Source organism: Mastomys coucha, unplaced genomic scaffold (assembly GCF_008632895.1).
Source record: "Mastomys coucha isolate ucsf_1 unplaced genomic scaffold, UCSF_Mcou_1 pScaffold22, whole genome shotgun sequence".
Lineage (NCBI taxonomy): Eukaryota > Metazoa > Chordata > Mammalia > Rodentia > Muridae > Mastomys > Mastomys coucha.
This window is the reverse complement of record NW_022196905.1, coordinates 185696813-185710388: the sequence shown is the minus strand read 5'-3', so window position 1 is coordinate 185710388 and position 13576 is coordinate 185696813. Positions and strand designations below refer to the sequence as shown.

The following is a 13576-nucleotide window of genomic DNA, read 5'->3' as shown; positions in this document are numbered from 1 at the left end:
TCCTCTACTATACACATGCTGCCAGAACAATCAGACCCCTCCATGTGCAGTCCTTCCTTTTTAAAAGGGGGAACCAAATACCCATGGAAGGAGCTGCAGAGAGCAGGGACTGAAAGAAGGGCAAGCCAGTCTAAATATAGCTATTGTGCATCTTGAGATCAAGGAAGCAGTGCTCAATAGAGTAAATCAATGCTGGCACACTGTGCACAGGTGCCATCACTGGGCAGTGTCTAAGTACTTCAGAAGCCATTGACTGTGGACACATGGGTTTCTGAACTACTAAACTCATTTATATTCAAGCTGCATTGCTTGATTTTCTTTCATTTGTGATCAAAGCCAGCGCACAAATATTGTTTCAATTTTAATCTTTGTTAGCCAATCTGCTTAAACCAGTGTTCTGAATCTGTGACTCTGACATTTTATTTTTTAACATAAAATGTATTTAATATTGACATCTCATTTCTGAGAGATTTTATTGTTAATTCAGAAAGAGAACAAATTATTTACATTCTGATAAATATCATAAAGGTTTTGACAATGGATTCTTTTTTAGAAAGTTACCTGAAATATCAGAGGGAATATTGTGTGTGTGTTCTCATAGTTTAGAAAGAATGAATTTGTGGTTTATGTGTATTTACTGTGAGTGATGATAGTGTTTAATATGTTTTTAGTTGAAATTAGATTTATACCACCCCTTTCCTCCCTCTAGTTTCTTCCAGGAACCCTTCCTTGAGCTTCTTCCATGTCCCCTCAAGCTGATTGCCTCTTTTTTCTTTTATTATTATTGTTACATATATATATGTATATATATATATAGGAATATATAAATGCAACTTGTTGAATCCATTTTTGTTTGTGTGTATATGGCTTTTATGTGTATGTGTACATTAGACAGCCAATAAGTGTGTTCATCTTTGGGAAAGGCTAATTCTTTTTCTCCCGAAAGTCATTAGTTGCCTATAGTTCTTTGTCTAAGGGTGAGATCCCATGAAATTTCCCCCTTCCATGTTACTATGCCCATTGATATTGCTATTGTTCTGGTCTTGTTTATGCCACCTTTTCTAGGAGAGACTGTTCTGCAACAGGCATCTTCATATTCTGGATATCACTATCTTTCCTTGACCTCTTTCATAACATCTCCTGAGCCATAGGTTCAAGATATTCAATGTAGATGTATCCCCTGGGCCTGAGTCCCCCCACAATATGTTGACCTCCACATTATGTCCAGTTGTGGGTGTTTGTGATGGTGTCTGTCTTGGTTAGGGTTTTACTGCTGTAAACAGACACCATGACCAAAGCAACTCTTATAAAGGACAGCATTTAATTGGGGCTGGCTTACAGGTTCAGAGGTTCAGTCTATTGGCATCAAGGTGGGAACATAGCATTGTCTAAGGCAGACATGGTGCAGGAGGAGCATTCTACATCTGAGAGTTCTGCATCTTCATCTTCATATCAGCAGAATATTGAGTTCCAGGTAGTTGGGATGAAGGTCTTATAGGCCACACCCACAATGACACACCTACTCCAACAAGGCCACAGCTACTCCCACAGGGCCACACTTTCTAATCGTGCCACTCCCTGAACTGAGCCTATACAAACCAGCACAGTGTCCATTTGCTTCAAAGAGAGGCTTCTGATGAGGGACAGTAGCTACACTTATTGAGGGAAGGGGGCCATTGCATCGTTAGCAGCTTTCATATACTTACAGCTACTTACATTCCTTTGGTAAATTATCTTTTTGTACCTGACATTGAATGTTTAAAATGTTTTAGCACTTATTTATTTTGTATCTATGCCTTTATATGCATATGCACCTGTCAACCATGTGTGGAGATGAGGGAACATCTGGAAGCTCCTTAGCCTTCCCTCTGTCACTCACACAGAGTTTTTCTGAGTTAAGATGCTTTGTTTATTTCTGGTATTTTTCCTTTTCTTTCTGTTTGATTATGAAAAATTTTAAGATGACTAAATAATCCTTCCAATGTCCATGGACAGGTGGTCAATGCAAAAACTGAAAGACATCATTATAGATCATTTAGGTTCTATAGACTCTGTCCAAGCAACACTGCCATTATTATAATCATTACCACCACCATTGTCATCATTGCTCCTCTTACCAACTGAGGAGGATGAACAGTCCTACAGTTAGAACATTTCTAGTCACTCTTTTTCATTGGCTGAGTCACATGCTAGTTTACCAACACTCAACTAGAGCAGATGGAAGCTTCCAGGCTATCATCTGACCACAGTTTGTGTTTGTGTATGTGTGTCTGTGCAATGGGATGGTGAAGGTGTCTCTGAGCAGTAATTATGAGATGCTAACCACATAAAAAAAAAAACAACAAGTCTCTTTATAGCTACCCTCACCACTGGGCCTACTATTCATTGTGTTGTGCAAATGGGACACCTTAGGGTATACACTTGGGAACATAGATTCCTAGGAGCATTTACCCAGGAAAATCTGCTCTTTCCAAATATAAACCTGACTTAAGAGGTAGGCATGGCAACACCCCTCTGATAAGAAGAAAAACAGTTTTGCTAGGTCGGCTCATCCAAATTGGACTCAGTGGCAGGATTTCCATATAGATAGAACTTAGAAATTCCAAACTCTTCAGTGCTTATTGAAAGACACGTTGTCTAGACAGCCATTCCTTGAAAAGCAATGGCAAGTGGGCAACGTTGCCACTGGAGTATTGCATAATTAATGAAAACTTGACTGATGAAAATGAACAGGCTACCTAAGTGGAAAGCTGAGCACAAAGATTGAATGGATTCTTTTCAGGGAGATCCGAATTCTTCAATGGATTTAAAGACAGTTCTCCAATGATGAGTGGGGTGCAGGATATCCACATGGTGGGGCTGTGAGTCGGCACAAGCAGCACATCTCAGTTGATTTTCAAGTTAACTTCATTTTTGTTTTTTAATTTGAAAATTATTTAGCTTTTTTTTCCTTTTTATTGAAACTAGATTCTTTTCTCATGCAATATATTCTGATTATGGTTTTCCCTCCCTCTACTCCCAGTTTCTCTCCAGCTCCCATCTTCTCCTGATCCACTCCATCTCTGCCTCTCATTAGATAAGAACAAGGCTTCTAAGAGATAACACCCAAACACGACAAAATAAAATATTTTAAGATAAAGCAAAAACTGTGACAACAATGTTGGGCAAGGCAACCCAACAGAAGGAAAAGAGCCCTGAAGAGAAGGCTCAAGAGTCAGAGACCAGTTCAGGGGTCCCACAAAAATACTCAGCTGAAGGCTATAAAATATATGTAGAGGACGCTGTGGAGATGTATTTTCTCAAACAGATCAGTCTCTGTTTGCTCACATGACCCTTGCTTAGTTGATTCAGAGCACCTTGTTTTCTTGGTGTCCTCCAGCCCCTCTAGCTCTTAGACTCTTTCCTCTTCCTCTTTCACAGGGATCTCACAGCTCTGAGAGGAGGGATTTGATGGAGACATACCATTCAGAGCTGTGTGTCCTAAGGACTCTGGCTCTCCCCTCTTTTCCCCCCTTCTCTTTCTTCTCTCCCCTCTCCTCTCGCTCTCCCCTCTCCTCTTTCTTTCCTCTCTCCTCTCTCTCTCCCCTCTCCTCTCTCTCTCTTTCTCTCTCTCTCTGCAAAATGTCTGAGTATGGATTTCTGCAAATACATTTTCTTTATCAAGAAAAGAGCTAGTAGAAAATCAGTACTCAAATTTATTATTTTGCTTAAATAAGGCTGCCTAAACATCAACATGTACACTGCATGTTAGAAAAGGGGACAGGATTGAGAGTCAGAAAGGCTGAGTTTATGTCCCAGGGTATTTATTCACTGTGTGATATTAACCACATCTGAACTACGAGTCTTAGTTATGGACTTCTTTCATTGAAAAAAAAAAGGAAAAAAATAAGAGATGCAAATAATGACCCTGACCCCAAGTCGGCCTGAAAGTGTTGAGGAATCTAGGGAGATGGTTGTCCTAAAAGGGCTTTGAAAAAAATGCTGTATTTCTGTTTTTAAGGTGAGATGTTTTCACAGCATGTTTGACAGAAGGCAGAAAAAATTATACTAATTTATGTACAAATTATTATCTAGGTATAAAAGAGTCAACTTTTATGCATAAATAAATGTCCACAAGGTGACTTTAAATAGCATGCTGTATTGTTTGATCATGGTCAAAATGATTCATTCTACCTGGGAAGTTGTATAGATCCTTGGGTAGTCATTGGGATAAATAAAAAGGAATAACAAAACAGATACATTTCTATTAAAAGGGTTACACTTTCCTCCAAATCAACTTTTATACCACAGTGTGTCTGACTCAACTATATAAGAACACCTTCTTCAGAGGTGGGGATCTAGCTGCCATCTACACCCCAGATGCCCAGCACTGTCAGAAGATGTGCACATTTCACCCCAGGTGCCTGCTGTTCAGCTTTCTTGCTGTGACTCCACCCAAAGAGACAGATAAAAGGTAAGACGTGCCAGCTTACCACTGCCAGGTTAGACGTTTCTCAGACTGCTTCCATAGGTATGCAAAAATGGAGCCTTGTTTCTCAGAGGGTTCGAAGACTTTTTGCATCAGAAGCCCCTAGGCTGGGCCTTTCCAACACAGACTACTAGAGTTCTGAAGCCAGAGACAGAGATTCTAAACAACCACTGCACTTGTTCACAGCAGTAGGAGGTAGTGATGTTACAGCCAAGGCCTGAAGACAGCATGCAACGAGACAGGGTCCTTCCTCACACTGCAATCCTTAGCCTTTCTTCTTCACTTTCAACATGTTGAACTGTCCCCACATATATATGTGTTATGCATGTAAGTATGTTATTAGCTAGGTATGCATATGAGGAAGAACATGAGGGTTTTTTTCTTTCTGAGATTATATGGCTTCACTTAACATTAAACATTCTAAGCCCATCCATTTGCCTACAGTTTCTGTGATTTCATTTTTCTTCAGCATGTGGAGTAGCTTCCCATTACATATTGTCTGTTTTATTCATGATTTATTGTGCATTAAGTGTAATTTAGTATAAATGCTACAAATGAAACAATCACACACCCAAATTAACCAGACCCAGAGACTATACAACTCCGTGAGCTTCCATCCAGTTACACGAGTCGCTGGAAAAGGAATCTGTGGTACTTCTCTGTGGATTTTAGACCTTCACTATCAAATGGATACTCGCATCATATATATTGCTTTCTGGTAGAAGGTGAAAATTTCACCTGCATAAAGAAATATATTTAATTGCCTTACTTGTTACCATATTTATGGGGAGCAAAGTTGAGAAAGTAAAAACCAGGAATTTTGTTGGTAATAGATTTGAAATCCAGTAGGCAAATCTCAATGGTACCTGTAGTGAGCCAGTTTGCACTTTTAGAATGTGCACGTTGACTCTCTCTCTTTCTCTCTCTCTCTCTCTCTCTTCCCCCCCCTCTCCTGTGTTTGTGTGTATGTGTGTTATTACGTGGTCATTTTGGCAAGGACAAGTGCCAGGAGCCATGGCTTTAACTATGACCTAGTGAAAAATGACTAGCTTACACATACAGCCCTGAGAGAACATCTGTAGTCTAACAGAATATTTGTGGGTGTGGAGGACATTGACCCTTGGTTCCAGGAACTGAAGATTGCCACCTGCAGGATCTTCCCCCTCCCTTGTCACGGGTTCTTTCCCTTCCTTTGTCACAGGACCTCCCCCCTCCCTTGCCCCGGGATCTTCCCCCTCCCTTGAAGCTTTCTCCTGCTTGTGCTTACATTGCCATCCCTAAAGTAAAGTTTTTGGAGCTTGATCAGACAACTGTCTTGCTCTCATTCTTCATGTCTCTTGTCTCTTTCGGTCTCCCTCTCCCCTACCCTAGGACCCTGTTGAATGGCAGACAAGTTTAGAAATATAGTTGGAAATTTTACCTTAATCAATAGCCAAATGTAAATTTTTGCTTCTGTTTCCATACACATAACTTTCATCTTCAATCTATATGAATTTAAGAATTAGAATTTTGAAACTCATTCTCTGATGCCTACATGCTAACCTGTACCAAAAACAAAAACAAAAACAAAAACCAAAAAAAAAAACAACAAAAAACAAAACCCAGACTATATGTGAGATTCACATTTTTAAAAATTGAACTAAGTTCTAGGATTCTTATAAACAGTAAGGTTAACACAGTTGATATTGAAGATAGAAAAAGCCTCCCATTATATGGAAACTACCAAGAATCAACAAACCAGATGCACATCACATACAGACCCAACTTATAGCTGATTCAAATATTTTAAAGTAAATTAAAATATTTATAAAAACAATCACCATTTTAGAAAATATAGACGTTTCAGACAGGAGAATCATAAGTTTAAAGTCAGCTTGTGTAAGTGAGCAAGATTTTTCTCTCAAAGTAAACTAAATGAAAGCTGGGGGTGGGATGGGAGGGCAGAGGCTGTGGGATGGGAGGGCAGAGGCTGTGGAGTGATTAGCACTTGGTTAGCATATTTGAACCCCGGGCTTTGCTTCTCAGTACCACATAAACTAAGAACAAACCCAATTATCTTTTGGAAAGAGGAGCTATGGACGGACGGACATTCAGATTGTAGAAATAATCATCAACTCTCGAATGTGGTTGGCTCTCTGCACTTGAAGCATGAACACTTAGAAAAACAACACTGTAGACAGCATGCCCTTGTCGTAAGAATGTCCTCTTCAGCGAGTGTCAGGGAAATGTTGTTTCCTGACCCCTGGGCCTTATTTATTAACGTATACAAAATGCTGCATAATTTCTTAATGTATATTTATCATTTTACTCCCCTTTTAAAATGTGATTTTTCTTTAAACAGGTTTGGTTGCTTCATGAAAGAGAGCATTACAGGGACTTTGCCAAGACTACACCGGACAGGGGCCATTTCTGGTCATTCTTTGAAGCAGTGTGGCAGCCACATAAGTGGTAAGATATGGATTTTTTTCCCAACTAAATTTGAGTTAGTAATACTCAAACTCAGAGTAGCTTTTGCTCAAAGTCTGTGATGGACTTTTAGAAGAGAATGTCAAGAAAGATAACAGAGCTGGTGCAGCATCATGGCGGTAAGAAGGGGGTTCTTTCATCTTGATAATGTTCACATCTTTATCAGTTATAATGCATGGCCTTAACGGGCCTCTATTATCTATGGTATTTACACACAATGTAAGCTTTGTGGGAAATGAATGTGCACCCAGGGAATAGGCCTTCTCTGTTTCCACAACAGGCATTTTAGATAAGACTCAGGGGACATCTCATCCCAAAGTGTACTTTGGGGTAATTTGTGATCACCCCTAGAACTGACTTTGCCCTTTCCACATCAAAGAACAATTGGTAATGTCTGGAGACAGTTTAGATTGTTAAAATTGGGGGAGATGGTACTCTATGGTAATGCTCGGAGTTGGTGCAGTCAGACACAACCGAAAGTGTTCTGGCCACACCCGGGGCCACTGCTAAGAAATTAAGGCGGTGTGGTTCTCAACCTTCCTAATGCTGTAGCTCTTTAATACGGATTCTCTTGTACTGGTGGCTACCAACCATAAACTTTTTTCATCGCCACTTCATAACTGTAATTTTGCTACTCTTATAAATCATAATTGTAAATACTTTGGTTTTCCGATGATCTTAGACGACCCCCATGGAAGAGTCTTTCAACCCCTCCAACATGGGTCTCGACCTACAGGCTGAGAAATGTTGGCTTAAGAATTCTTTTTGCTACTACTTCCATACTGAAAGACTGAGTTCTGTCAGTCTTACTAAGTGTAATATTTTGTACAAGGAATGTGAACGCTAGGGTGTTAGAGAGCTTTTTCTTGGACCGCCGTTGCAACTGATGTCCTAGAACACACCATCTTAATTTCCATATCATCTTAAAGGTTTAGGACAAAGAAGGCATTTTTATAAGATGACTGGGACTGTTAGAAAGTGAAAGTGCTAAAAAGGAATGAGGTTGTGAGTTCGATTATATTGTTTTGCTTTTACATTCTTCATTCCATAGGTTCAAATTTCAAATGTTCTCAGTTTGCTCCAATAATAACAACCCTCTCAACCACATACACATTCAGAGTAGAGTCTGCAATTTAAATTTTAGGCAGTTAATGAAGGATGACAATGGTTTAGCTATAAATGCTGCTTCACTGGTGTAATGGATAAATATAAATATATACATATATTTATATATATTTAATGTATATATATATAAATATATACATATATTTATATATATTTAACCTGAAGTGAAATACTTCCTCTATCTTACAAGGTCAAAGTAATATAACTTGCTGTATATTACTTGATGAAGTGTTGTATCTAATTATTGTGACCAACAGCAAAATTTTAAAAACCAGGGCTCTCGTGCCTTCCCCAGAACTGCTTAATTGTCTTTTTCCCCCTAACTTAATCTTCCTCTATGAGTTTGGCTCTAAGTTTCCGTTGTAACTTTCTTCCAATACTTTCAAGAAACATCTTCAAGTTAAAAAGTGATCTCAGGGATCAGTTTTAGTAAATCGTGTTGGGAGGCAGCCTTAGAATTTACAGATAATCATTAAGAAAATATTTTTATTTGTTACTACCTCATCCCAACGCTCAGCTCATTTCCTTTCTTATCTGAAGCAAATTTAAAAGAACCCCATTTTACGATTTACAGTTTTCTGCCCTGTAAACTGCTGGGAATTTAACACCCCTACACCCTAACATAAAGCTTTCCTTTTTCTTTATTGGTTATCTTCTTTATTTACATTGCAAATGTTATCCCCTTTCCTGGTTCCCTCTCCCACCCTCAAACCCCCTATCCCATCCTCCTTCCTCTCACTTCTATGAAGTGCTCCCCCACCCACCCACCCATTCCCACCTCCCCGCCCTGGCATTCTCCTACACTGGGGCATCCATCCTTCTCAGGACCAAGGACCTCTTCTCCCATTGATGTCTGACAAGGCCATTCTCTGCTACCCATGCGGCTGGAGCCATGGGTCCCTCCATGTGTGCTCTTTGGTTGGTGGTTTAATCTCTGGGAGCTCTGAGGGTCTGGTTGGTTGATATTGTTGTTCTTTCTATTGGGTTGCAAACTCCTTCAGCTCCTTCAGTCCTTTCTATTAGTTTATATATTCATACTGTCTCCCACATTTAATTAATTTCACAATTCTTAGAAACTTATAGTTATGTACAATATAATATTGTTTGTGCTAACATGTGTGCATGTGCGCACGCACACGCGTACACACACACACACACACACGAAAATTGCTTGTTTAACTAAATATATAATTGCATTGTCTTAAAAACAAAACCTAAGAGCTTAATTTGGCTTAATTACTAATTTTTTAATAGTTAAAAGAATCAACTATTTTTAATATATAAGATAAATGTCAATGAAGGGATACTTAAATAGAATTGAAGAAACCTTTAAAAACTGGTGTGCTAGCACATGGATATAATCCCAGGGAAGCAGAGGCACAAAACATTCTAACTTCAAAGCCAGCCTGGTCTGAAATTCGAGATTGCCACATCCAGCATGGCTTGAGTCCTGGAAAACTGAGTAGGAACATCAAGAGAATAAGAAAGGACAGACACACAGGCCCATGTGTAGAGAAACTGGAATAGTGTGAGTTATGAGCACTGAACCCCTTCCTCCCAGAGTGCTTATTATCTACAGCACAGGGAAATGGTTAACTAGTCTCAGAGGGAGATCAGACAGTCTCTCTTGGTCTGTAACCACCTTGGGGCAGAAGTCGAAGATGCTAGTCCTTGTACACACTGGTCAATTGCTCCTAAACACTACTGATGAGACCCAGAGAAGGCTTTGCCAGTCCTTCACATGTGGTCCTCAGAGTACAGACCACAGACTTCACCTGCTCCTCTCACATTTACTCGGGGTTTCCCATGGTTACCACAGGAGTTCCAAGCCAGACAGTCTAAAAGAGACAAGAAAGGGTGCAGAGGTAGTGGTGGTGGTGGTGGTGGTGGTGGTGGTGGTGGTGGTGGTGACGACAAAATTTAAGAAAGATTTAAAGCAAGAAGAGAAATGATTTCACTGTGCATATAAATAGGTTGAGACAGTCTGTTAAAAGATTCAGCACAGACAGATATCAGTGTTATGACTCATAGTCACAAACCACAATCAGACCTGAACAGGTGAAGGAAGAGAAACAGATGCAGATCATAATTCTTTTGTTTTTGCCTGCTTGTTTGTTTTGTTAGTGGTGGTTTTTGGTTTGGGTTTTTTTTGTTGGCTTGTTTGTTTGTTTGTTTGTTTGTTTTGGCACACACTATCAGGATTGCCTCCCTTGCTTGTCGGTGCCTCCGATAGCTTCCATGTGAAACTGTACTGTCCTGTATTGTTGCATACCCCTTGCAGTTAAAAAAAGCAAAATAACCTGCTTTTAATGGTGGGGTCAGGTAAACACACCTGGGGTGAGCTAATGTCCAGCAGCGTTTGATAATTTAGACATGCCATTAATATTTTAATTCCTGTACTTACAGGGAAGTCACCAAAATGGGATACTGGCCTTCAAAAATGACTCTGAGGGAAGAGCAGTTTATCTGTGTCTAAAAAGAGGTTTGGTCGAATGTCTCTCCTGTTTCATTTCAGCTTGCCACCGAGACATATACGAAGGACTTGATATGAGAGGGTCCAACTTTAATATATCCAAGACCGACAATATTGAGGAATGCCAGAAACTGTGCACAAATAATATTCACTGTCAATTTTTCACATATGCTACAGATGCATTTCATACACCAGAGTACCGGTGAGTGAGTCACAGTTCTGAGAAGACACGCCAGGATTAAAGAGCGTCCTTGGAGAAAGAAAACAATCTGCTTCCCTCCTGTCAAAGTGCTAGGGGCATGCAGTTCCATCCTTATTTACATTCCTTATTTACATACTTAATTTCAATGGAATTTCCTCCCAAAGATAGTAAACTTCAGTTACTAATAGGCTGTGTATGGGCATAGTTTCAGACAATGACGTCTGCCACTCCATCCGCACCCTACCCTCCCCTTTGCCAAAGGGCAAAGTGTCTGTCGATTAGTGATAGCCCAACTGTGCCCCTCTGTGGTTATCGATTCGATAATGAATATTATCCCTACATCCTTGTGCACCTCAAGAAGGGAAGCCTAACCACATCTTTTGTTGGCATTCAGGAAGAACTGCCTGCTGAAGCATAGTTCAAGTGGAACACCCACCGGCATAAAGTCAGTGAACAACCTGGTGTCCGGATTCTCACTGAAGTCCTGTGCGCTGTCAGAGATGGGTAACTAGATGACGATTATTCCACTGTAAGAAGAGTGCCCAGAAACACTCACATGTCGTTCCCAGAGCCCCGGGAATATGATGCCTTTTTAGAGATGCGATTACACGGAAACACTCTGCAATCAGAATGATTTTGGATTACCAGAATATGTCCCTGTCCAGTCTCAAGGGTTCTTATATGATAAAGAGAGAAACAGAGGGGTCAGTGTCTGAGGTAGAAAGACTTGAAAGGTTTAGATTGCTGCCTTTAAAGATCAAAGAAGAGTGGAAAGCAAAGGGCATCAGTGGTCTGCAGAAATTGAAAAGGGCATGGAACAGCTCTCTCTACATGCCTTTCCAGAGGCACAGAGGCAAGCCAACCTTTGACTGGCACCCAGCAAGACTTACTTTCAGATCTCTAGGAAAGGTCATAAATTTATGCCTCTTTAAACTCTAATTTTAGTGTAACATGCCTACAACAACATCACTAGGAAAAGAAGTCCCATCATAAAGAAAAACCACAGGGTCATTCAACTGTATCCATATCTAGTGAAATAAGCATATGGCTATGAATCAACAAAGCCTTATAACTTCACACACAGAGGTAGCTCTAATTGAATTATCTAGACAATTGCCTTCAAATTTAGGACATCAAGGTGCCAGTTCACTTATAGTCAATAGTACCAATACTCAATGCTGCCTATATACCAGGCCCTGTGTTAGGTTCTGAATCCTGTGATATGACCTCTCTATGAAAGATTGAGAAATCAAAAACAGCCCGGTCTTTTTCTATTTTGTCTTTTCTTTTCTCAATGTATCTCCACTATGCTGTGCCATTCAAATGGCTTAAATATGTTAACTATTTAATTTCAACACCCCTTTTTCTTTTCTAGTTTTTGAAAGCTCGTCTACAGGAGTTAGGGCTCTTTATTCAACTGTGTTCTGTTTGGTATACTGCGTTTATCTTAGCCTGGGCCTTACAGCCGTAACCAGATGCCAGAGGACTGGGAAATATGCAAAGAAAAAAATAGCTCATTTAGCTCAGGATTCGGGGGACTGAGAAGGTCAAGACAGGGTGGCTACCTCTGGCAAGGACTGCTGGGAGTCTGGGGTCATTCAGAGATTCACCACAGGTTCTCTGCCAGTCTGACTTAAGGTTTTGGTTTTAGTAAATTAGAGACTTTTTATTCTAAAGACTGGCAAGGATCAAACCGAAAAGAGTCTCTAAGGTCCTAGTAATTGATATACATATCAATATATATATACCTAGTAATATATATATATATCAATATGTATATATTGATATATAATCAATATATATTATGTATATGTTATTAATTCTATAACTATATATATATTATATTTATATTCCAAAGGACTATAAAGCCAAAAACTACAACATTATAATTTTAGGAAGCCAAATTCACTCATATCTTATTTGGGTGTGGGCAAGGCTTGGATTTTGTCACATATGTCCAGCGGGTACCTCAGCCATCCAAGCAAGCAACCAAGCGTTTCACACAAAATTGGAACTTAGCAACTAGCCTGTTTAATCTTTGCCCCTTTGCCTTCCAAGAATAGCTGAGGCAGTGACATATTTTCTAACACACAGCAATTTTAATTTTTGCCCATCTGTACCAGAAAGTGGTCCATCAATGGCCAGCTTACAGGGTACATTCAATGTAAGAGCAACTTCTTCATGGCTTATACAAGCTAAGAGAAAAGTTTGTTTTTTACAAGCCAACATATCCTCACAGTAAACATATCCTCTAAACATAATGTCCACCATCACGGGACCTTATGCTGTGCTATAACATGCTAGAAAATAGCAGGTCAACCAACGTGCATGTGTGGAAGATGCAGAGAACAAATGGAAGCCTTGGTTTAGAACAACCTGCCCTTGTGGGTTAACTGACCTAGTCCGGTGAGAGCAGGTACAGGTATTACCCAACTTCATGCTCCCACTAGGCCATACTCTCAACACTGCCACCCCGGGAAACAAGTGTCACTGGGAGTTTTGCTGTGGAGCAAAGCACACTCCAGCCAGAATAGCGCATTGCCGCAAGTGTGTTTTAAACACAGGCTTAAAGACAAGGTTTTTTTTCTGCCTCAAGTCTCTCCCAAGTGCTGTCCACAGCCTCAAAGAGCGAGGTCACATGTGCAGTTTTGTCCATGCCCAGTCTCAGACTCCCCTGTGCCTGCTTTCCTGAATTGGAGTGAGTTCCCATAGTTCTTCAGACTGATTAAGTATCTTTCTTTGAATGATAAAAACCTGGATATTTCTGAAAGTGGCCTTGATTTTCTTCTTCTTCTTCTTCTTCTTCTTCTTCTTCTTCTTCTTCTTCTTCTTCTTCTTCTTC

The 13576-nt window shown here is 40.0% G+C and overlaps 1 protein-coding gene across 1 annotated transcript in view; it reads left to right on the top strand.

Moving 5' to 3' along the window:
- Klkb1 (kallikrein B1) overlaps positions 1 to 13576 on the top strand; it is a 29669-nt gene that overhangs the window by 3606 nt on the left and 12487 nt on the right. The window contains exons 2-5 of the mRNA XM_031342857.1: positions 4291 to 4453; positions 6810 to 6916; positions 10575 to 10734; positions 11129 to 11238. Of these exons, the coding sequence (XP_031198717.1) occupies positions 4291 to 4453; positions 6810 to 6916; positions 10575 to 10734; positions 11129 to 11238 (540 nt within the window). The remainder of the gene's footprint in view (positions 1 to 4290; positions 4454 to 6809; positions 6917 to 10574; positions 10735 to 11128; positions 11239 to 13576) is intronic.